The sequence below is a fragment of the Palaemon carinicauda genome, chromosome 27 (genome assembly GCF_036898095.1).
Source record: "Palaemon carinicauda isolate YSFRI2023 chromosome 27, ASM3689809v2, whole genome shotgun sequence".
In the NCBI taxonomy this organism is placed as follows: domain Eukaryota; kingdom Metazoa; phylum Arthropoda; class Malacostraca; order Decapoda; family Palaemonidae; genus Palaemon; species Palaemon carinicauda.
This window is the reverse complement of record NC_090751.1, coordinates 91505723-91530873: the sequence shown is the minus strand read 5'-3', so window position 1 is coordinate 91530873 and position 25151 is coordinate 91505723. Positions and strand designations below refer to the sequence as shown.

The following is a 25151-nucleotide window of genomic DNA, read 5'->3' as shown; positions in this document are numbered from 1 at the left end:
TATATATATATATATAAGCCATAACTAGTCCACTGCAGGACAGAGGCTTCCTCACTCCTGGCCTTCCACTTTAGAGTCTGTTTATGGTCTTTCTATGCCAGTCTGTACCCATAAATTTTCTTAGCTCATCAATCCACAGTCTTCTCTTCCTTCGCCTGGTTCTTTTGCTATCACTAAGCCCATTCTATTATTCTTAATTTCCATCTATTAGCTATCATTCTCATATGTCCAGTCCATGTCCAATTTTTTTTCTTGAACAATTCATAACCCTTAACATCAAAGGCAAATTAAAATGAATTCACAATCAAAAATGGAAATAATCAACAAATCAACTTGTACTTTACCTTTGAGGAGTACCATAACTGGGTTGAGGCAGATGAGAGGAGGAGGGAGTTACTACAGTACATAGAAGCAAAATTTCATTCCATGAGGTCTTCTGATAAAATATCAGGAAATCTCCATCTTGAATCATGTCCATGATCACTAAATGAATCAGTTGATTTATGCTTTAAGGACACTTGTTTTTTTTTTTTTTTTTTTTTTTTTTGACCCTTATGATATGTTTTGACAAGGAACTGATCTGGAAACGACTGCATTAAGAGCATGAAAATGGGATGAAAATCACATGAACAGAGCATGATTACTACTTGTACGACGTATGGAGACACCTTATTGATTTTGTGCTAGTCTTGTCAGCAGTACTTATCCACAAAAACGCCTGTATGATACAAATTTTTTGCCTGCAGACTAGTGCAGTACTAGTAACCCCATTCAAATTTGCATGCTCTTATTTAAAGTTACTTGTAACTCAAGGTACTACTGTACTGTATTCTCATTTCCTGAGATACTTCCTTTGGGATTAGGCTAAACAAAAGACCAGGTGATATAAAGCCTATTTTATTTCATATATGGACAAGTTTATTTTGAGATGCAACAAGTATAAAATTCACACTTTCACATGGGGCCAGGGAAATATATATATATATATATATATTTATAATAAAAACGAGACTTTCTAACACAGACGAATGTGAATAAAATTCTAGGTTATTGGTACTTCACTCTGATACAAAACACTAGAAAAGATTCATTCTACCTTTCTTATACAAATTTAATTACCAAAAATATGATTTTGAGCAAATGGAAACAGTTGAGAAAGTTTAAAGAAACACTTAGCATATTTTGACACAAATGTCATAAGGAGTCAAAAACAACTTTTCAATTTCCAGTTTCCAAAAAGAAAATACTTGGAAGAAATTCCATCTGAAAATATCGAAAAGGTATAAAAATTTAAGAAACTACCACTGCCAAGCATACTAATTTTCCTTGATTTTTACAAATGACAAAGGAACTTTTGAATATGCTCTTTCTAGCTAAAATGATGAAAGAAGTTATATTTACAGACTACAATGACTAACCTTGAAAGAATTTTCTTATAAAAGCAAGTACAAATCGATTTTATATAAAACAATAAAACAGTATTATAAAATATAAAATCTAACAGTGACTTTTCATATAAAAAGACTTCTCAAAAACAATGTTTGCTTAAATTTTCTTGCTAAATGTTATTCCTTGTTTACTGTATTATGTATCTTCATACAGTTACAGCAAGAGACCTTTACATTCATCTAATTCCCCTTTTTTCAAATCTCCTTCCACATATAAAAATTAATTTTAAACTTCCTTGGGGTCAAAAATAATAAAATCATATAAAAAAAGTTACTACAGTAAGCCCTAGTCAGCAAGCTGTATTAGCTAATTTAGAGTACACCAAAGTCAATTGGTAATTGGTTTCAGTAAAATCAATATAAAAATGTTAATAGGATTCAGAACGCTCAATTCCAGACCTATTTGGAGACATAACAGCTCACTATATATTTCATGGATGAATTTGAAGAAATATCTTGACTTTACAGCATGTAACAAGGAAATGAAGCATAGTAAATGACAAAGCCAAATGCACAGGGAGATGACTATCTGTTTAGGGATTACAAAATGCTCCATTTTTCATAAGTTTTCACAACATAAAAATGTAAATCAAAATAGTTTCCTCATAATAACTACAGTACTGTAGTTAAGAAATTTACTGAAGATAAGATAGAGGACAGAATATTATCATGTAACTAATAGAGGTACACTATCCAGTACCATATCCTGAAATCATTGGTTGGAGTGTTTACATGGTACAAAAAAAACATGTCTGTCTCTACTGAACGACTGGCTTTTTCTTAATTTGTCTACCAATCGTACATTTCTCGGCAAAACAGACACAATTAAACCCTGAAAAACTGACACCAACATAGTAGGTTGCAAATAACATTTTCAATTGTATTCAAAGACCATTATTTCTTAGAACAACCTTTGAAGAAACTAAAAAAGTCGAATAGTAAAATGCGTTGTACATTTCAAATCAGGATGACCATAGGCAAATTTCTTCATACAATAATTTCAGGAGAGAAGCATTAGCAGCTGACAAGGGAAAAAAGCTAGACGTTATACACTTAAAAGTCACTGTCCTAAAGCTCTTATTTATACATTTAGAAGACCTTTTTAAATCAATGGCCCCCTTCAGAAATTTGTCTATTACATAAATATCCAAGTTGAAAAAATGAGCAATAAGAAAGATTTCCCACACTAAAGTTTAAAATCTGGGAACTATCACCTGACATTCAATAATAAAAAAGTGTCTATATTTATTCAACTGAAAAGCCATGATGATTGCAGTATTCATTCAGTTTCTAATATAATAATGTACAAGGCTTTCAAAAATGTAAAGTTTACAAAACTTTCTTTTGTAATGATATTTATTTTTAAATTTATCATTTATATTCTGTCAATAAATAACAATACCTCCTTTAATGTTCATCTCCAGTTAGGAAAACCTAAAAATTCTATGAGCAATAACCTCAAAATTCGAATATTTAAACATATTAGAAATATTCAGTTTGTGAATTTATCCAAAATATCACAAAAATTCACTCCTTAATTCCAATTTCTGGAATATAGTACCCATACTCACTTTTCCGCTGTATATACCAAAAGAAAAAAAAAGATGAATCTTACAAGTACCACAATAGTATTTCCTATCAGATAAAAAACTCAACCAAGTGTCCTAACATGCAAACTAAGATTAAAAGTAACAAATGAAGAGAATTATCACCTAAAGAGAATTCAAATCTAATCCTGTAATACATCTACAGGTAGGATTGATAGTTTATCCATAAGTGAAATATACTATAGGCCTATGGACAATTATAAAATGGCTTTTACATAAAGACTTCAGTGTGTAAAAAATACTTACCTATTGTATATATTTCACTGTAATTACTGCACATGCCTCAATATGATGAAGGAAATTCATTACTGTAATATGACAACTGGAGTTGAAAAGAAAATATACAAGGATATCTCAATAAAAAACTGCATTTTTAACAGATTTAAACAAAAACACATTGAGCTAAAATTTCTAAAATTGGCAAACAAAACTGAATTTAATCATATAGTAATTTCTAAGAGTCCTTTTTTATATCAATGATTACTTTAGTTATCTATGAAGAAAAGTAATTTTGGGATTTTTAGTCAAGTTCAACGGAATTTTGCTGGGTTACAAAATAAGGTACTAAAACTGCAATAGCATTGCCAAATTTATGAATATCGCCTCACATTAACAATACTTTGAAATCAACTCAATTCATTGCCACACATTGACCTGCATTTCCTACACTGACAGTAAAATTAAGAATAAAAACAAAAAAATAAAAAGGTGTCTTGAATGGCACCAAGGAACATAAAAGAGGATTTGAACCGACACAAAATAGTTTTAAGGTACATACAATAAGTCTTAAAATATCAGCACACAACTGTTCTTGGCCATCTATTATAGGAAATAACGGGAGGTCTGGAGTATTTGAAGACCAAAGAAAAATGGAGAAAGAATACATCTACACATGGATGAAGTTTGTGATTGTGACATAATGCACTCAGTGAAATGAAATCGTAGCTTGGCTGAAGGACACCAAATAGAAAATCATGCTAATAAGACAACTAGATATGGTTGTTAAAGTTTACCAAAAAGAATCATACATACTTTCCCTGCATGTGAAAAACATGATACATTATTGTGGTCACAGTAACATGATGGTATGATGAGTATTAAGTTATCACAGTCCTATAGGATATATATGTATATGTATATATTCATATATATATAAAATATGTGAGAAGAGTAATGTCATATGCAACTAGAATGTTTCGCCATACTGTTCACTCTTCGTAACCGTAAAGCACCAAAAGAAATTTTTAAAATGACGACATGACTAAGTAGCAGAAAGGTAGGTTGAAGGAATAATACGCTATTATCGATTTGTGAAGGCTTATCCCTAACTCAGATCTCTAGAGGAAAGACACTGTGAAGAGTAAAAGCAGCTACACAGGCATACACAGCACAGTATTATATTATTATGTCAAATCAACGTTGACGTAAGCAATCACGACCAGTCTCTACTGCGTGCAATAGTGAATTTTACTGTTGTACAAGTTTTCATATTCTTAAATAAAATAATATATATATGTCTGTATTGCATTTTTAAGATAAAACTTCCCTTATAAAAAAATAGTAGAGTTCCATAAAGAAATTTTACCAATATTGTACACAAATTTCTTCTTTGTCAATCACAAGGTATTAAAACTATTAATAAACATTTCTGCAACATAAATAAACTGTTTACTTTTTACAATAAAACCAAAGGCACAATGTTCATTTTTGTTCTCCTCTGGTACAGAGGTTGAATTCCTAAATTCTTGAATTCGTACAATCTCAAAACTAATAAAGAAAGCAAGTTTTGCATAAATCAAACTTCATCATTTTGCATCCGCTAATCAAAACAACAAAATGAAAAACAGCATTAAGAATGAAAAATATACTCTTTACCTTGGCAACAAGAAGCTAGCTATCATATATTTTAAATTAAGTTGATGTGCTAAAGTAGAATTAGTATTTTCCACAGTATCAAACACCAACAAATAAATCATTATGGAAAGAATGAAACATTTAAATTTTATTTTAAAGAAAATTCAAAAGATTATTTGTGAAACTTTATGGATGTTACATGTTTTAATAATATTTAAACACAATTTAAATATTCCCTCATGAAATAGCGATAACTGGGCTATCGGTTAGCAAAGCACATTTAAAATCTCTATAATATATGTACAAAGACTTCATTTACGTTGTCTATTTCCTTGCAAAGCACCTCAAGTAATCGATATATAAGGCTAATGCATTGATTTCTAAACACTGAACGTTTTAAAAAAAAATGCTTTACTAGGAAAATACTGATAAGAAAATGTCTGTATTTACCCAACTTTTTAAAGAAAATAGATATACTATTAAAAAACAAGATCTCCAACAAAACTAAAAAGGTACTCAAAATCACTGGCATTTATAGTATTGTATACTGTATAAGCACTTTGGCACACCAAGATATATACTGTGCTTAATTTACTCAAATTGATACATACAATATCAATTTTTAACTAAAAATATTCTCTTTAAATTTGTGACAAGTGGATAAATCTAAAATTCTTCTTTCTCCCCTTCTTTGTTGGATTTGAAGCATTTGGAATAAAGCCATAAAACCATGAAAAAAAACAAAACAAATGAGTTCATCATTGAAAAAACTGTAAAATTCTTTTCAATCTCTATTATCTTACAATAATCATCCAAACTTGCATAAGCAAGCTAGTAGTGATCTACATATTATACATTAGATCTATTACCATACAAAATTTCTTTCCTATCTTTTCTGAAAGCAGCCCCACCTGTAGTTTAGTTGTTGAAATTGACTGGTAGCCTTTCTGAATTCAGAAGTTCACAATAATAGCATATCCAACATTAACTATCAAACTTAACCCTGATATACCTACTAATTAAAATCTATTAGATAACATACAGCAAGCAATGTTCATGCTGCAGTTAGTGAATAGTAGAACTAGAACAACACCACTAAAAAAAATTACACAAATATGTTACAAGTTGAATATCAATAGAAAAATATTAACCATATAACCATGACAGTACAATCTGACAAGCTATTAAGTACCTGCTCAGCCAAGGAAAGAGTATACTCACTTAATGATATAAAACAGTAAAACCTTGAATAGTAATATGAACCTGCTGATACCTGGATTCCATACTCTGCAAATATCTACGTCTTTTTTTATAATAAATGTGATGTAGAATACTGTACTCTGAGAGAGAGTGTAACACTCAATTAAAAAATCTGTGATGTGGTTGAATATGAGATTGGCTTTTTTTACGATTGTGTCACTCAACGACAAAAAAAAAAAATACGACTTGATCACACACTGTACTATTCACTAAAGATGTTCCATATGCAGATAAGATGCGAGTACACCAAGTAGCTTTATAATTAAAATTCATACCTCAAAGTACCAGATGAAAGAGTGACGCGCAAAGTTCTATATAACGAGTGAGATCTTGAATTTTATAAATACCAGCCTATTTCAATCTAAAATACATCTAAAAACTTCAAAAAAGATATGTCTCAGAATGAAAAGTCACACATCTTAATTGATTAACAGAAAATAAATCCAAATAAATATCCTACTTTCTATAAGATCTTTTAATATAAAAAAAAAATCAAGTTATGTACTTTCATACAGCACTGCTTGCAACTGCACCCATATGCGCTTGAAGTATTTGTGAAAAAGTGCGCTTGTGGGCGGATGTTCGGACGGATGAAATGGCCCGGAACAAAGCATCAACGCATAGGTCTTCTGGTAATCTAGTGAGGAACTGAGCAGCAGTAGCAGTGCACTCTTGGTTCAGAAGTGATGTCTCATACAACTTAAGGATTCCTGTGGATAATTACCAAAACAAACCTCTGTAGTTGAGACTGTTAGTGGATATGAAGAAAACAATACAAGATGTCCAAAGGTAAAGGGGAAATTATTAAACAACAGATCCTATAGGGGTAGAAAAATTTACCAACAAAATGGGTAAATGATTTACTGATAACTGAAAAAAAAGGCAGAGTTGACATTGCAAATGCTATGAGAAAAAGGTAAGGACCAGGGTCATAAAAAAGGGTAAAATTATTAGAAGATATAAAATAAAATGTAAATAAAAACTTTTAATGGCAATCAAATCACTTTAGAATGCTATTTATACTCCCACACCAAAGGCATAAGCCATCCATCTACCATGGCACTTTCCCCAATACTGAGGTGTAGCCGACATTAAAAGAAACAAAAGGGAAATTTTTCTCTTTATTCCTTGTCTAATGAGGGATTCAGCCAAGTTTGGTTGGTAGGGTGCCACAACCTCCCTAACCCATCTTCCACCACAAATGAAGCTTCTTGTGCCGGCTCCCCTACTGCTGCTACCTCAGCAGTCATCATCAAGTAACCCAAGGTAGCACCAGGGCCTATTGGAGATGTGTCATAATCACTTGCCATTCATTTCTATTCCTAGCAAGCTCTTTTGCCTCTCTCACATCTACTCTCCTATCCCCTACAGGTTTCTTTACTACATCCATCCACCCAAACCTTGGCTTTCCTCTTGCTCTTATCCTATCAACTTTTGAATTCTTCATCTTCTTCAGGATCCCTTTCTATCCTCTCTGCATGGCCAAACCACCACAAAATTCATATCCACTCTAGCTGATGATCCATTCCTCACACATGTTCTCACTCTTATTACTTCATACCTAACCATATCCAACTGAAGTACACTGACCATACTCCTTAGACCCTTCATTTTGAACACATTCAATTTCTGTCTCTCCATCACTTTCATTACTCACAATTCTAATCCATACATCACAGTTGGTACAATCACTTTCTCATACAGAACTCTCTTTACACTTATTCCTAACCTCTATTCTTTACTAATCACTTCACTACCCTAACACTTTACATCCTTCATTTAATCTCTAACATGCTGTACAAAAGCTTCCCCTCCATCATTTGCAGCAACAACAGAACTATAGTACTGTAATTAAACTGATCTACTTCCTCAAGTTACTCTTAATTTAACATGGTATTCAATCTAGTACCACCTTATTCTTACCAACATTTATTCGCAACTTCCTTCTCTCACATACCTTTCCAAGCTCTGTCACTAATCATCACAGCTTCTCCTCCGAGTCTGCAACCAATACAGCATTATATGCAAACAGCAACTGATTCACTTCCCACTCATGGTTACTCTCCTCTATCAGTCTCAATCATCATCCAAGCAATCAAGTAGACACCTTTCTGACATCTCCATCAACAAACAAACTGAACAACATGGTTACATTACACATCCCTATCTCAGCCTTAATCTCACTTTATTTCCTATCCTAACATGCTTTACTACCTATGTATAAACTCTTCACTGCTTGCAACAACCTTCCACCAATTCCATATAACCTCATCACATTCCACACTGCATCACAATCAAATCTATCATAAGCTTTCTCCATATCTATAAATGCAAAATATACCTCCTTACCTTTTACTAAATATTTCTTGCATACCTGCCTAACTATAAAATTCTGATCTATACATCCCCTATCTCGTCTAAAGACACCCGGCACTTCTAAGATTGCATCCTCTGTTTTACTTTTAATCCTATTAATTAACACTCTATCATACACTTTTCCAACCACATTCAATATATACCGCTAGAATTACAAGTGGGACAAAATATGCACACACCCAGTCCATTTGTACCATTGACAACATGAAGCATACATCAAATAATCTCATCAATCATTCCAGCACAATCACACCCCCTTCCTTTAACATCTCAGCCCTCACCCCATCCCTACCAGGATCTTTTGATGTTCTTGTTTCATCTAGTGCTCTCTTCACTTCCTCTTGTAATCTCTCTCTCATTCTCATATCCCATCACTAGCACCTCAAAACCTGCAACAGCAATTATATCTGCCTACCTATTATCCTACACATTCAGTAATCTTTCAAAATATTCAATCCTCCTTTTTCTCACAATATCTCCTTTTAATAATATTTCAATTTAATCTTTCCCTCTCTCTTCACTCCTCGATCCACCATTCCTTACTATCTTCCCTTCCTTCCAAAACTTATTCTCTTCATTCGAACTACCCAATCCCTGAGGGCTCCTCCAGTCAACTTCCATCTTTACCTTGGCCACCTTTCATTTTACTTCTACAGTTTCCTCTCTATATCTTTCATCCTTCTCTAAACTGCTACTTCCAGCCATTCTTTAAAAACCCTCTTTTTCTATTCCACCTTCATGATCAAATATTTAAATAAAACACAAACTAAATAGATTTTCCAGTTTTACCTCATCGTCTGGAATGCAAGTGCATTATCAACTCGGAAAGCTACAAAGTAAAATGTTAATGGCTCTTACTCTATTATTTCAGTTGCCAGCATACTTACTAAAGACATGCATTTCACTCTCTTAACAAGACAAAATGATTGAATGACACTTCCGTTATCCCTAAGTAACTGCTCCCACAGATTTAAAAACACACAACACAATCATCATCATGAGCATGTCTCTCACAGTAAGCATGCTATTTTATATATTATTATTATTATTATTATCATCATCATCATTACTAAGCTACAACCAAAGTTGGAAAAGCAAGATGCTATAAGCCCAAAGGCTCTAACAAGGAAAATTGGACCAGTGAGGAAAGCTGAAGATGAGAGACTACTGGCGAAATCTAACCGAGGCCCTTTGCATCAACAGGTGTAGGAGGAGATGATGATGACGATGAGGAAAGGAAATAAGGAAATAAACAAACAATATGTTATTTTGATAATAAAATAAATTTTTGAATATACTTACCCGGTGATTATAATAGCTGCAACTCTGTTGCTCGACAGAAAACTCTACGGAAAAATTCGCCAGCGATCGCTACACAGGTAGGGGGTGTACTCAACAGCGCCATCTGTCGTTCAGATACCCAGTACTCATTGTAAACAAAGAACTCAATTTTCTCCTCGGTCCACTGTGTCTCTATTGGGGAGGAAGGGAGGGTCCTTTAATTTATAATCACCGGGTAAGTATATTCAAAAATTTATTTTATTATCAAAATAACATTTTTCAATATTTAACTTAGACGGTGATTATAATAGCTGATTCACACCCAGGGGGGTGGGTAGAGACCAGCAAAATATGTTTACATCATATGAGCTAAGAATTTTTATTTCATTTTAGAAGTTATCAAAATAACTAAACAATATAACTAGGTACCTGGTAAGGAAGTCGACTTGAACAATTACTCTGCCTTTTTAAGTACGTCTTCCTTACGGAGCCTCGCGATCCTCTTAGGATGATGAGCGACCCCTAGGAGCTGAAGTATGAAGGGTTGCAACCCATACAACAGGACCTCATCAAAACCTCTAATCTAGGCGCTTCTCAAGAAATGACTTTGACCACCCGCCAAATCAACTAGGATGCGAAAGGCTTCTTAGCCTTCCGGACAACCCAAAAACAACAATAAAAACATTTCAAGAGAAAGATTAAAAAGGTTATGGAATTAGGGAATTGTAGTGGTTGAGCACTCACCCACTACTGCACTCGCTGCTACGAATGGTCCCAGAGTGTAGCAGTTCTCGTAAAGAGACTGGACATCCTTAAGATAAAAAGACGCGAACACTGACTTGCTTTTCCAATAGGTTGCGTCGATTATACTTCGCAGAGATCTATTTTGTTTAAAGGCCACGGAAGTTGCGACAGCTCTAACTTCGTGTGTCCTTACCTTCAGCAAAGCTTGGCCTTCCTCATTCAGATGGGAATGAGCTTCTCGTATTAACAGTCTGATAAAATAGGATAAAGCATTCTTTGACATAGGCAAAGATGGTTTCTTAACTGAACACCATAAAGCTTCAGACGGGCCTCGTAAAGGTTTAGTTCGTTTTAAATAGAACTTAAGAGCTCTTACAGGGCATAAGACTCTTTCTAGTTCATTTCCAACCATACGATAAGCTTGGAATATCGAACGATTTTGGCCAAGGTCGAGAAGGCAGCTCGTTTTTGGCTAAAAAACCAAGTTGTAGAGAACATGTAGCCGTTTCAGATGAGAATCCGATGTTCTTGCTGAAGGCATGAATCTCACTGACTCTTTTAGCTGTGGCTAAGCATACCAGGAAAAGAGTCTTTAAGGTGAGATCTTTCAGGGAGGCTGATTGTAGCGGCTCGAACCTGTCTGACATAAGGAATCTTAGTACCACGTCTAAATTCCAACCAGGTGTAACCAAACGACGCTCCTTCGTGGTCTCAAAAGACTTAAGGAGGTCCTGTAGATCTTTATTGTTGGAAAGATCTAAGCCTCTGTGATGGAAGACTGATGCCAACATGCTTCTGTAACCCTTGATAGTGGGAGCTGAAAGAGATCGTTCTTTCCTCAGATATAAGAGGAAGTCAGCTATTTGAGTTACAGAGGTACTGGTCGAGGATACGGATACTGACTTGCACCAGTTTCGGAAGATTTCCCACTTCGATTGGTAGACTCTAAGGGTGGATGTTCTCCTTGCTCTAGCAATCGCTCTGGCTGCCTCCTTCGAAAAGCCTCTAGCTCTCGAGAGTCTTTCGATAGTCTGAAGGCAGTCAGACGAAGAGCGTGGAGGCCTTGGTGTACCTTCTTTACGTGTGGCTGACGTAGAAGGTCCACCCTTAGGGGAAGTGTTCTGGGAACGTCTACTAGCCATCGAAGTACCTCGGTGAACCATTCTCTCGCGGGCCAGAGGGGAGCAACTAGCGTCAACCTTGTCCCTTCGTGAGAGGCGAACTTCTGCAGTACCTTGTTGACAATCTTGAACGGAGGGAATGCATATAGATCTAGATGTGACCAATCTAGGAGAAAAGCATCTATATGAACTGCTGCTGGGTCCGGGATTGGAGAGCAAAATATTGGGAGCCTCTTGGTCATCGAGGTTGCGAAGAGATCTATGGTTGGCTGGCCCCAGGTGGCCCAAAGTCTCTTCCATACATCCTTGTGGAGGGTCCATTCTGTTGGAATTATTTGTCCCTTCCGACTGAGACAATCTGCCATGACATTCAAGTTGCCTTGGATGAACCTCGTTACTAGTGATATGTTTAGACCTTTTGACCAGGTGAGGAGGTCCCTTGCGATCTCGTACAACGTCAGAGAGTAGGTCCCTCCTTGCTTGGAGATGTACGCCAAAGCCGTGGTGTTGTCCGAGTTCACCTCCACCACTTTGCCTTGAAGGAGAGACCTGAAGCTTTTCCAGGCCAGACGTACTGCCAGTACCTCCTTACAGTTGAAATGCATTGTCCTTTGACTCGAGTTCCATATTCCCGAGCATTCCCGACCGTCTAATGTCGCACCCCAGCCTACGTCCGATGCGTCCGAGAAGAGAACGTGGTTGGGAGTCTGAACAGCCAGGGGAAGACCCTCTCTTAGGTTGATATTGTCCTTTCACCAAGTCAGACAAGAATTTATCTTTTCGGAAACCGGGAACGAGACCGCTTCTAGCGTCTTGTCCTTTTTTCAGTGAAAAGCTAGATGGTATTGAAGAGGACGGAGGTGTAGTCTTCCTAGTGACACAAATTGATCCACGGATGACAGCGTCCCTACCAGACTCATCCACAGCCTGACTAAGCAGCGTTCCTTCTTCAGCATCTTCTGGATGGATAGCAGGGCTGGGGGCTGATCGTCTTGTTGTTCAGCAACGTCTTCATCAGAGGGTTCCTCATCCGAAACTGATGAGGAAACGGCAACGGAGTGGGCAACGTCTGGCTCGCTGAATCCGGTCGCACTGGTGGATGCGTGACGGAGCCGGACGCAATATCATGGAACTGCTGCACAGTCTGTGAACTGTCAACAACCATGGGTGCGAGAGGAAGCACAGCGTCAACCCGAGACTGTCTAGACTGTCTGGGTTGTGCAGTCAACACCCTACCGGGTTGCTGAGGTTGACGCACTGCGTCAAAACAAGTCACCTCTGCTGGTTGTTGAATGTCCTGAACGTCAACAACCACCTCCGAGCGTCGCTTAACGTCAACGTGCGGCTGGCAACCCACACTGGGTCGCATCGGTGGAGGAACCACCTCAACTGGCAGACGCGAGTAGGTTACCTCAGCGTCAACAGGGCGCACAACCGACCGGTTGGAAGGTTGTTGGCCAGAAGGTTCTTCTCCGCATTTAAGTCCTCTATCAAGGACGCAAGCTTGGACTGCATGTCTTGCAGCAAAGCCCATTTAGGGTCTACGGGAGCAGGTGTGGCAACAGACAGGGTTAGCGACTGAGGCGGAACCGTTTACCATCCCTGAAAGCCTTGTTATGCGTGACATAATAGTACAGCAAAACTTCAGAGGCTCGACCACAGCTGTGAAGTTGACCTGTAAACAACTTGGAGCGTCTCCTGGCTAGGCGCCAGGGAGAGTCTACCAGAATTGAGAAGTCTATCTGGGCAGAGGCATGAACTCCCAAGCCGAGAACTTCTCTCGTGTCATATCAGACTCTCGCTCTATAAACCAGTTTAAAAGAAGGGAAAGCAAAGGCTGTATCCCCCAAACTCCTCCTGGTGAAAAACCAGTCGCCTAGCCAACGTAACGCTCTCTAGGAGAGCGAGAGAGCACTAGCTTAAAAACAACGGCTTCGAAGTAGCTAGGCCTAGTGTAAGCTCTGACGTTTAGGCGAACGAGGAGCAGCAGTTACAAAAAGATCCGGACGAAGATCCTTAAAAAAATCATCATGATTTAATTAAAGTCCATAGGAGACTAAGCAGCTTTAGGCTCCTCTCCATCTGACAGAGTCCTCAAGGGAATATCAGTAGGAGGGAGAACAGCAACTTCCTCATCTACAGGAACCTTGTCCGATAAAAGCTGAGTCTCTCACTGGTGCATTAGTAGCGGACCAGAACGCAACGTCATGTAACTGCTTGACAGTCTGTGAACTGTCCACAACTGAACTGTCAACAACAACAGGTGCGTGAGGACGCACAGCGTCCACTCGAGACTGCTTTGACTGCCTAGACTGAGCAGTCAAAACGACTCTAGAATGCGGAGGTTGACGCACAGCGTCAAAACAAGTCAACTCCGATTGTTAGTGAACGTCTTGAACGTCAACAGGAGCATCAGCCAGTGGCCTAACGTCCAAATGCGGCTGAAAAACCACACGAGACCTCATCGAGTGTGGTTCTAAACAACCTGACTGACGTGACTAAGCTACGCCAACGTCAACAGTAAGCACAAAGGAACGTTAGGTTGGCTGAAAGCCAGGATATCGATGAGATAAACGGCTAGACTCAACGGACTAATCGGCAGAATAGTCTTCCATAAGGGAGGCAAGCATATACTGCATGTTTTGCCATACAACCCCTTAAGGATCAACGGAAATGGTTGTGGTAATAGACGAGGGTAACGTCTGTGACCGCAACACTTTGCCTACAAAAAAAGACTCTCGGAGTCTGTGTTACGCTTTTGTTAGGCGGCGAGCAGTTATCCGATGACTGCATAGGGTCAGAGCTGTCCTAATGGCTGTAACCAGGACGCTGGACCTGTCCTGAAAGGACTGACTTTCGCTTAAGGGCTTCGAAACCTTGTGACAGGTTTCTTATGCGAAAAGCCTACAGATGGCGAGGAGAAACAACGTCTCTCTCGTCTTATGGTAGGGGAGATCTTGGTAAGATACACCCGATACCATAGAGGGAAAACGTCTGTTCGTTGGTCAAGGCCTCTCGAACCCATAAGTCGTTTGACATTACTTCTCCCCTGGGCTTGGGAGCTTGTAAGAGGTCCCGGACTAGGTGAACGACAGGCACGAACAGACGAACCCTCGGACGCAACACTGTAACACTTTGCGCCTCGGACGCAACACTGTAACACTTTGCGCATATCACTTTATCACTTCGATTTTCTGTTTTGCACTTATTTCTACCTGAAACACGCAATTCTACCCTTCATTAAAAGGTAGTAATTGCGAAATTAGTCGTATAATGCAAGCTCATAATACCAGCAAAAAACAGAAAACATATTTTAAGATAAAAAGAAAAATCAGTGGCTGGGAAAGAGACTAAACACTAGTTCATATAACTACGTTTTCAATCTCTCACCGCACATAGCCTGGGGACGAGAATAAAAACCTAAAAACGTTTTATCCTTCCTCCCCGTACAGCAACTAGGGACGTGAGTAACACGAGAACAACGTTACCCGCTTGAACGGAACGTTTTCTCTCCTCTCTCTTCCTCCGTCTCTATCTCTCTCTCTCTTTCTCTCTTGATTTCGCACCTAAGAGAAGAGCCCAATTATATATCATCAAAAAAACATGTTATTTGACTAAAGGAAAAAACTGAAAGGTCTTTCAAATAAAAAGTTCCTTTAAATTAGAATTTAAAACATTTAAGCTAAGAAAGAATGAACAAAACGTCAGAATCGATTTACTCTTACTGCAAAGTGAAACCGTGATACACTCTCTCTCTATCGTAACGATAGAGCGCATGTTGAACGTCCTGAACGTCAACAACTGCGTAGCATAAAAAACTAAACGTTAGTTCATCTTTGAAAACAGTACGAAGACTATCAAAGAAATTCTTTCATAAAATATTACATTTAAAAAGTTTTAAATCCTTAGCTCTTTAAAAGCTAAAGACGATATAAAGGGCTCAACGTTGATTAACTTCGGTTTCCAAGTTAGGACCGCCTACTCTCAGGAAAGGTCTATATAAACAAAGCATTAAAATTTATTTTTATATGTTTATAAAAAATGGAAAGTTAATCGAAGAGGCCTAATAAAGGCGGAGAGATATAAAATATATAGAGAAAAATCTATAACGTGATAAGATAATTACTAAAAGCCTAAACACACTTCCGTCTAAGGGAAGGGTCGGCCATTTAAAAGTGAAAGAAAGTCCATACTCTCTTTGTCACCATAATTAAATCTATCCAAAACGAGTTCAAGTTTTAAGATGAAGATAAAACACCTGCATAGCGAAAGCTCAAAACTAGAATAGTGTACTTCACCAAATAGTTGTGAAAACAAATCCAGTTAGCAACAGCAAATTAGTAGGTCTTGCCGGTAGCCCGACAAGAGAGAAAATTGAGTTCTTTGTTTACAATGAGTACTGGGTATCTGAACGACAGATGGCGCTGTTGAGTACACCCCCTACCTGTGTAGCGATCGCTGGCGAATTTTTCCGTAGAGTTTTCTGTCGAGCAACAGAGTTGCAGCTATTATAATCACTGGCTAAGTTAAATATTGAAAAATGAGAAATAATTAACAATAAAATATTTCAAAAACAGTAACATCAAAACCAATATTTCATATATAAACTATGAAAAGACTTAAGTCAGCCTGTTCAACATAAAACATTTGCTGCAAGTTTGAACTTTATTACTAAATTTGAGCACATGACCAAGAGACCTCCCATGCTTCATGATATAGAGTACTACCAACAACTAACAATCCAGCATAATTGATCATGTTTTTGTGCGGTCATATTTCGTATTCAAAAGACCCAATTCTCTGCCCTTTCATGGTAGGTGGCACAAATAAGAACCACCTAGTACATTGGCTCAGTAGGGAGGTGATATGTATGTCTCAAAGCGTACTAAATTTTAAAGGAAAACCAGAAACACTAGCCTGGAATGGTTAAGGTGTAGGTGTCCTGCCCCTTTATTGCAGGTCAATATTTTAATTTTCAAGATTGTTGCTACAGTGTACAGTATCTCCCTTTTAGCCCTTTGACCGACATTGGAAGTATTATATGTCTAAATATTTCTACTCCCTTCAATGGCACTGAACGTTTATTACGTCCAGTTATTTCCATTACTTTTTCTTTTATTATCTATGCATTTGATAGCAAAATATAGATATCATATATCAATGGGAAGTAAATTTATTCAACTATGCAATAAAACTATTTGTAAAGTTCAACCTTTAATATTTTTTTTCTAAAATGGTCAAAGGAATTATACTAAAAAAAGGGCCTGGAAAATGAAAGCCAAATATTTCAGGGAATCGAGTGCAAAAATTTTTTGGGAATTGAGTGAATTTTTTGGGAATGGAATGATTATATTATCTATTTTTTTTTCTCTCTCTCTCTATTTTCTTTTTTTTTTTTTTTTTAGATAATTGCATACATATGTAAAGACTTCCTGTAGCTTTCCTTTGAGATACTGCCGCTAGAGGGTTATTGGGTCCTTTGACTGGCCAGATAGTACTACAATGGATCCCTCTCTGGTCACAGCTCATTTTTTTCTTTACCTACACATACACTGAATAGTGTGGTCTATTCTTTACACCTCCTCCTCTGTCCTCATACACCTGGTAACACTAAGATAACCAAACAATTCTTCTTCATTCAAGGGTTTAACTACTGAACTGTAATTGTTCTGTGGCTACTTTTCTCTTGGTAAGGGTAGAAGAGACTCATTAACTATGGTAAGCAGCTCTTCTAGGAGAAAGACAATACAAAATCAAACCACTGTTCTCTAGTCTTGAGTAGTGCCATAGCCTCTGTACAATACAAAATCAAAAAGTCTTAAGTAGTGCTATAACCTCTGTACCATGGTCTTATATTGTCTTGGGGTAGAGTTTTCTTGTTTGAGAGTATACCTAGGCACACTATTCTATTTGTCTCCTTACTTTCTTTCCTAAATGGGCTATTTTCTCAGTTGGCAACCTTGGGATTACAGCATCTTGTTTTTCCAACTAGGGTTGTAGCTTAGCTAGTAACTATTAATAATAATAATAATAATATTGGACTAAAAATAACTGTAAACAGATACTCTCAATACACGCCAATAATATCATATACAGTACAAGTGTATTTCTACGCCTTTGCTCAATCATTAAATCTATCATACAAGCAATATAAAATGTTGAATAATTCGAAATAGATTGCCCCTTTTTGTCTCTTTCAGTAAAGATTACTGTAGTGAAAAGCTGTACCTGTATCTCCAGAATCTATCAATAATAGATATGCTGACAAGGGCAAGAACAGGAACTAAAATAATGCTACAGTAATACCCCTCTTTATGTCAGTTCAGACCTCATGTGTCTCTCCTTAAATATCAAATACAAAATTAAAATCCAACTTACATCCTTTTATCCCACTATACATCAGTCTCCAAGTCATAAAATAGCAATCAAGTACTGTGCTGAACAATACAGCGCTTCATATGGAAGCTTATTAAGTATCTGGGTTTTATAAAATTATTGTAGGTTGTAAGTACATTTTCATGTTAAGAACATGTACAGGGAACCTTCAAGTCCCTTTATAAAGTGAAAACCTGACCTACATCAAGTCTCTTATTAATATCATCATTATTACTAGCTAAGCAACAGCCTTAGTTAGAAAGGAAGGGTGCTATAAGCCCAGGAGGTCCGACAGGGAAAATAGCCCAGTGAGGAAAGGAAACAAACACTGTAAATAAATAAACTACCAGAGAGGAAATGAACAATCAAAATGAAGCACCTTAAGAACAGCAACAACATTATAATAGTGCAGATCTTTGACATATAAACTATAAAACCTTCATAAAAACAAGAGAAAGAGAATTAAGATAGAATTTTGTGTTGAAGTGTATCCTCAAGCTAAAAAAACTCTACCCCCAAGAGAGTGGAAAAGCATGGTACAGAGTCTATGGCACTGCCAAGCAATGAAGAAGGATAGAGTATTATTGTAACAATAACAAAGCTATAGCTCTTACCTATTGCAGCTCGAAACAAAAACTCTTCTCCATCTCTGAGGTAAACATCCCATATTCTAACGGCAGCGTCTATTGGCAAGGGGCGTGAAAACACAGTCAATAGCCAATCTAATATATATAAATCAGGTGTGACTCCAATATTTTTCAAATGCTCAGCTAATGAGGGAAGGTTTACAGCTAACAGCTCTTCGTAAGTCTGATAGTAAGCACACATCTGGTGGAGAGAGAAAAAGGACAAGGTTAGTTATTTAGATTAATGGAATCTCCAGGCTGTAAAAAAATTATTCCTGTTTCAAAGAGACACGAGTTCACTTTACCAAAATATGAAACTTTGACTCTTAAATTTATTGACTAAAGGCAGCTTGCTGCTAGGTTACCATAGGTTGATCAACACGAAAGAAAGCCATGTGAGCTGGTCGATTAAGTAAGTTTGAGAAGGCGATAAATGCATCTGACTCATCTATGTTGAGCAACAACGTAGCAGCTAAAAAGGACATTCCCTGCACGTAGCCAACATCAGGACGGTAGCAGGCATATGCTCCAAGAATATGATGAAGAGGGTCGTGGTACGGACCTCCCTGCAAGACAAGGAAGAGAACTTAACTAAAAACAATCTCAAAGAGACCACCTCAGTAGAGTATTGTCATTCAATTCTGGAATCTATTAAAAAAAAAAATGAAATGAAAAGCTAAAGTACCTTCTGAAATATGCATAAGTGTGGGAATGTACGGGATACATCTAGATGGATGAGGTCAATGGTTCCTTCTTGGTCACCAGGGTCACTAATAATGTCCTCTTGGCTAGCCACGCTTCCACACTCACTCAACGTTACCAACTTATCCATTGACCTGGTAACAGAATACTTAAATGATACAAATAACGCAGAATGTTTTTGCCTGAAACAATGTAAAGTGATTTTCTTAATTTATGGGTGCTAGAAGTTTCAAATTTGAATACTCTAAGGTATAAAAAACACAATTTCCTTGTGCGTTACTTTCTATGTTAATGTTAAAAAGAGTATATTTAAGATATGAGAATGTTTATTAGGGATACAATTTCCTAGCAGTAGAAAGTATTCAGTAACTGACTGCCAATAAACGAATAATCAGCTCAACATTTAAATAATGAGATCTGGGAAGTTGAACTTTATCTAACATCAAGTATTTACTAATAATATGATTTTTTAATTCATAATTTTGATGGATTTGACATTATACTGCACATACAAGTTAATCACTACTTTACAAGTTACAAGATTTCAATACCTTCTAAACAGAAGTCAACTTTGTCTCATTGCTTGATAAAACACTAAATGACACAAAATAAAACTTGAATAACCCCCCAAATTGCATGAAGGTGTAACTAGGTATACAGGATTGTTACCTCAATCTATGTACCGCAGCTACATTAACATGCTTATAATACAAAATAAATGCAGAGCCATGATATATTTATCACAAAATGGAAAACTTCAAAAAGGAAGAGGGTAGTCAAACAAAGTACACTGTAGTCCTAAAAACTAAGAATCAGGGCCACAACAATAGTTCATTATGAGATTCTGGTTAAAATAGGAAAACATATAAATGATCTTACTCATTAGCTTTTCAGAGATATGGTCCTATCTGTCAAAATCTCTTATTTCCTAAAAAATCTTTTATCTGGATATTGACATTTGTTTCCATAGATAATGTAATAACAAAGGTATTGCTCAAGTACAATATTTTAGAAAATCTATTAATGTACATATTTTTTCCAAGTACATGACAATCTACCTGTTGACTAACCATCTGTTGGTTTTCAGCCAATAACATTGACTACAACAGATGAAGAATGTTCTTCTATATACATTACCTTTGCACCATAATATTGTACAACTGAGAAGTAATGTTCAGCTCATTCCCAATGGCCATTTTCCACACTTTGCCTCGCACACACGATGGAAGACCGTGCCACCACAACTCTCGGCATTTTTTGTGAGTATGCCTGGAACATACAGAGAAAGAGAAATTAAGTGTTTTCAGAAACAAGTTTCTTCATCCTGTATTATGTGCAGTCAAAGACAGGTTGTCTTTGGTTATCCTAAGCATATCATTAGATTTTGTTTCTCTGTTACCTCATTGAACAATTCTTACAACTGATTCAATTATATCGTCAAAATACCAAAAAAAAAAAAAAAAAACAATTGATATGTTTGAGGGTCGAGATGAGGATAGCAGGTTCATCCTTGCCAAAATTATTAAGCAGGATGTGTTGTACTATGATAGTGGTATTTTTAGATTTATTTCTGAAGCAGGTCTTCTGAAAGATTCACTTTTATTGTTTTAAATAGAATACTCTTTTATTCTTTACAGCAAATGATACTGGCCTCGATGACCTTCGATGACAGGTTGCCAGAGATTTCTAAATCAATCAATCAATCAATTTCCCCACTAGTGAATTGAGTCCATTGTTGAAATTAATTAAAAATAATTTGGACCATTCAAGATGTAATTCAAATTCAGCCTTTGAAATAGAAACGGGTAAAAGTACAACTTGAGAAAACTATAGCTAGAGTACAAGTTATGAAAAGAAACAAGTATAAAGTATAAAATATATCACAAAAAGTAGTAAATATTACCATATTTGAAATATTTAGAGTAGTTCTAGATCCAAATAAGAAGTGCAAACAAAAATCTTTGATTCGTTTTCATTTTTGGGATCAGCAGTGACTGCTTATTACAGGGCAGACCTTGTTATTCACCCCCTTCTCGAAGTGGCGAAAATTTAGGATGCTACCATCTTGAACACTGCTATCAGAAAGATGTTCTCTAGTTATGAATCTAAGGACCTAGTTTCTTGCAACCATAACTTACCAAAAGCAAATTGCCGACAAGAAATACCTCATAACACAATCACTATAGTCTAAATCCTCATGATCTCATTGTCTTAGAATGTATTTTATTGTTTTCCTCTCACTCTCTCCCAGTTATTCTTATTTGGGGAAACGTCCCTGACTGGTGATCACCAGACTGGGGTTTGAGGCCCACTTAAATTCGTTAGTTTCTTGTAGTGTCTGCAATCTTACCATCCATGTGAACTAAGGACGGAGGTTTAGGAGAGCCAATAGGTCTACCTGCTGAGTCATCAGCAGACATTCCCGGCCCTCCCTGTTCCTAGCTTGGGTGGAGAGGGGGCTTAAGTGCTGATCCTATGTATACAGGGTCAGTCTCTAGGGCATTGTCCTGCTTGCTAGGGATATGTTACTGTACTTTGCCTTTGCCATTCATGAGTGGCCTTTAAACTTTTAAATGAGAATTTTTAGGTACTGTATTCATAAAAATGATAAGTTATGAATGAAATCTGCTTTTCTTCACTGTGACAGTACCTGACCTTTGAACAGACAACCAATAACAGGGCAACAATGGATTGTTTTGATATGTTAAAGAGGCATATTTCATTATATTCTCGTTTTTAATAACCACAATTAAGATGTGGTACCTTAATTGAATTGGAATAATCCTTCATAAGCAAAGAAATTTCAAAATGACCTATCAGCACTTTACAACTGCGCAGGCAGTTTTAATACAATCTAAGTCTCTGCCAATATAATCTAGTCCAACATAGCAACTTATAGGCATTGCATGTAAAGCTCTATTCTCTAATAGCCAGAAGTCAGCCACCTTGTATACAAATTCCTCTTGAACTCAAAAACAAAATATTAAAGAGAGGGAGGGTGGGTTACTAAGTGAATTTTGAGTAATTACAGTACAGTACTGATATAAATCCTAAAATGAAAACTTTCTTTAATTCAATTAATCTTTAGTTATGGTAAGCAGCTCTTCAAGGAGGACACTCCAAAATCAAATCATTGTTCTCAAGTCTTGGGTAGTGCCATAGCCTCTGTACCATGGCCTTCCACTATCTTGGAATAGAGTTTTCTTGGTTGAGGGTACACTCAGGCACGCTGTTTTATCTTATTTCTCTTCCTATTGTTTTTTGAAGATTTTATAGTTTATATATGAAAGATCTAATTTAATGTTGTTCTTAAGATATTTTATTTTGTTTATTTCTTCTCTTCTAATTTATTTGTTTCCTTTCCTCACTGGGCTATCTTTACCAGCTGGAGCCCTTGGGCATATAGCATCTTGATTTTCCAACTAGAATTATAGCTTAACCTGTAATAATAATAATAACAATACTAATATCATTCACATTTTGCGAGGGATGGAGATTATATATTAGGCCAGACATAAGCCACCTCATAGAACTAGGGCATACTCCAGACAAAAGGAATGTTGCAAGATTTATTATCTGTACTCAAACTTTACAAAACAAGAATTGAAATAAGAGGGTTTTCACTGATAACGCCTTAAAATCAAGGGAGCGAGTTGGTTTGTACAGAGGGCTTGATGAACACTTTCATACTACATCTGAATCCCAGGATAACTGCATGGAGGCATGGTTAGTTTCACAATATAGGTTTTGGTCATGTCTTTTTTACGAGCTATTAGACAAGTCAAAATCCCAATGTTTAAATGCATAAGCTACCACTGATCTATCATGGATAGAAATAAGGAATCCTTGGCTTATCTGATTAAAAATAACTTCTTGAAAATTGTTGAGAGGATTTGATGGCTAAATACTTTCAAAGTTGCACCAATGATAGAAAAGTAACTTCTGTAGTTAATACAGAGTATCGGTTGATCCACTTATGGATGAAATTACAGTACAGATAACTTAGAGGGGCTCAAAAACCCTTTTGGAGTAGATGGCTGAATGTTTCTGAGTGGTCACATTATCATCATCATCAGCCAGTTCAACAAAAATGCATTTGCAATAAGTTTGAGCTTCTGAAGTTCCACATTCAACTGCCAGGTTAGGATAATCAGTCCACTATCTGTTCATAGATGGAACAAAACTTCTAGAATACTGTGTATTATTGAGCTTTATGATGAGAATAAGCCATTCTGTTAAAATCAATTACATACCCAGTACTGTACTATATACAGGATAGTAGAGTATTGGAAGATCTGAATGCAAAGGATGGTCAGGCTTATGAAAAATCTTAGGCAAAATGCATGAAGATCTAACTGAGCAAAAGTGCCAGAGACCAATTTCCAGATCAGGGGTAAGGAATTTAATATCACACGAGCTATTGTCCAATAAATTGAGATGAGTCAGAAGCTGAAGATCAATACACAAAAGAAGGTAGAATGAAATAATTGAAACATTTTCTCTGGATAGATTAATCAACAAATAAGTAAAAGGCTCTCTTAATAAGCAATTTTTAGTTCAATTGAAGAGGAACAGAGCTTATATGTTTCTCACAAGTAAATATGTAATCAAGATTCACAACTAAAATTTTGAACGAGTTGTATACAGCTAAAGATACATGGTCTATTCAAAGATCTGGATGTTGGGAGCCACTGTCCTTGACCTACAGTACTTACAATCATACTTTGAGTTTTGTTACGGTTCAACTTCATCCCCCTTAATTAGTACCATACACTAATTTTAGCTAGATCTCTATTAGGAGATTCAGGAACCATAGATAAAATTGATGCAAAGAGAGTAGCATCATCTGCATATACAACAAGCTTGTTTTTTCTAGCCCAAACCACATATGAGTATATAGTATGAAGCCCTTTGCATCAATGGGTGTAGGAGGAGATGATGATGATGATGATGATAGTATGAAACAATGAGTCAGATATGCCAGACCTCATCATAAGCCCTGAGTTTTCTCAGCAATTACAGCATATAAAATTATTCTTCCTATTCAATAATTTTAAGTGACGTTTGTTTTAACATTTCAGGAAGGGTGTGTTTACACTCATTCTAGGTGCAAACAAGTATACACGGTTATGGGGTTGAATCTCGCTGGTAACTAAAAGGGAGACTTTTCAGGGGGAGAGGAAGCTGGAGTGGAAACACAAAAACACTCTGGGAGGGAAAATGACAAAGAATGACGCTTGATGATACGATACTGCAAGATGAAGCTTGAACCAACTCCCTTTTGGCACTCTTTTTGGATGCTTTTTCTTTTTTTTCTCTTCTAACCCCATATTCAACAGACGACATGTCACCATATGCCAAACCTTACCATTCCTCACACCTATCAAGAACACTGCAAACTTTACCTCTACAGTCAAAACAATAACTGCGGGAATCAAAACAAGGTCCATCAAAGACGTGCATTACGATTCCCCATATAAAACCTAAACTTGAAACCAGAAGAGGACTCTACTTGTTTTGGGTTTAAATCCAACCCTCTACTGACGTCGAGTGAACTACTTCTCGGGCAGGTCCATATCAATCATCTAACAAAACATTTTCATTATAACTTATACGATTCTTTGATTGTAGCATCTTCCAAATCATATGATCTTGTGAAAAGTAATGTCTTTAGTTTCTTCTTAAATTCAATTGCTCCCTTTAGGTCCTTCATTTCAGTTGGCAGTTTATTATAATGTCTAGGTGCACAGTATCTAA

The 25151-nt window shown here is 36.7% G+C and overlaps 1 protein-coding gene across 1 annotated transcript in view; it reads right to left on the bottom strand.

Moving 5' to 3' along the window:
• Nucleotides 1-881: 881 nt before the first annotated feature.
• LOC137620801 (TBC1 domain family member 14-like) overlaps nucleotides 882-25151 on the bottom strand; it is a 116263-nt gene continuing 91993 nt past the window's right edge. The window contains exons 5-9 of the mRNA XM_068351248.1: nucleotides 20532-20663; nucleotides 19378-19528; nucleotides 19058-19258; nucleotides 18681-18894; nucleotides 882-6879 (exon numbers count right to left, since the gene is read on the bottom strand). Of these exons, the coding sequence (XP_068207349.1) occupies nucleotides 6677-6879; nucleotides 18681-18894; nucleotides 19058-19258; nucleotides 19378-19528; nucleotides 20532-20663 (901 nt within the window). The 3' untranslated portion in view covers nucleotides 882-6676. The remainder of the gene's footprint in view (nucleotides 6880-18680; nucleotides 18895-19057; nucleotides 19259-19377; nucleotides 19529-20531; nucleotides 20664-25151) is intronic.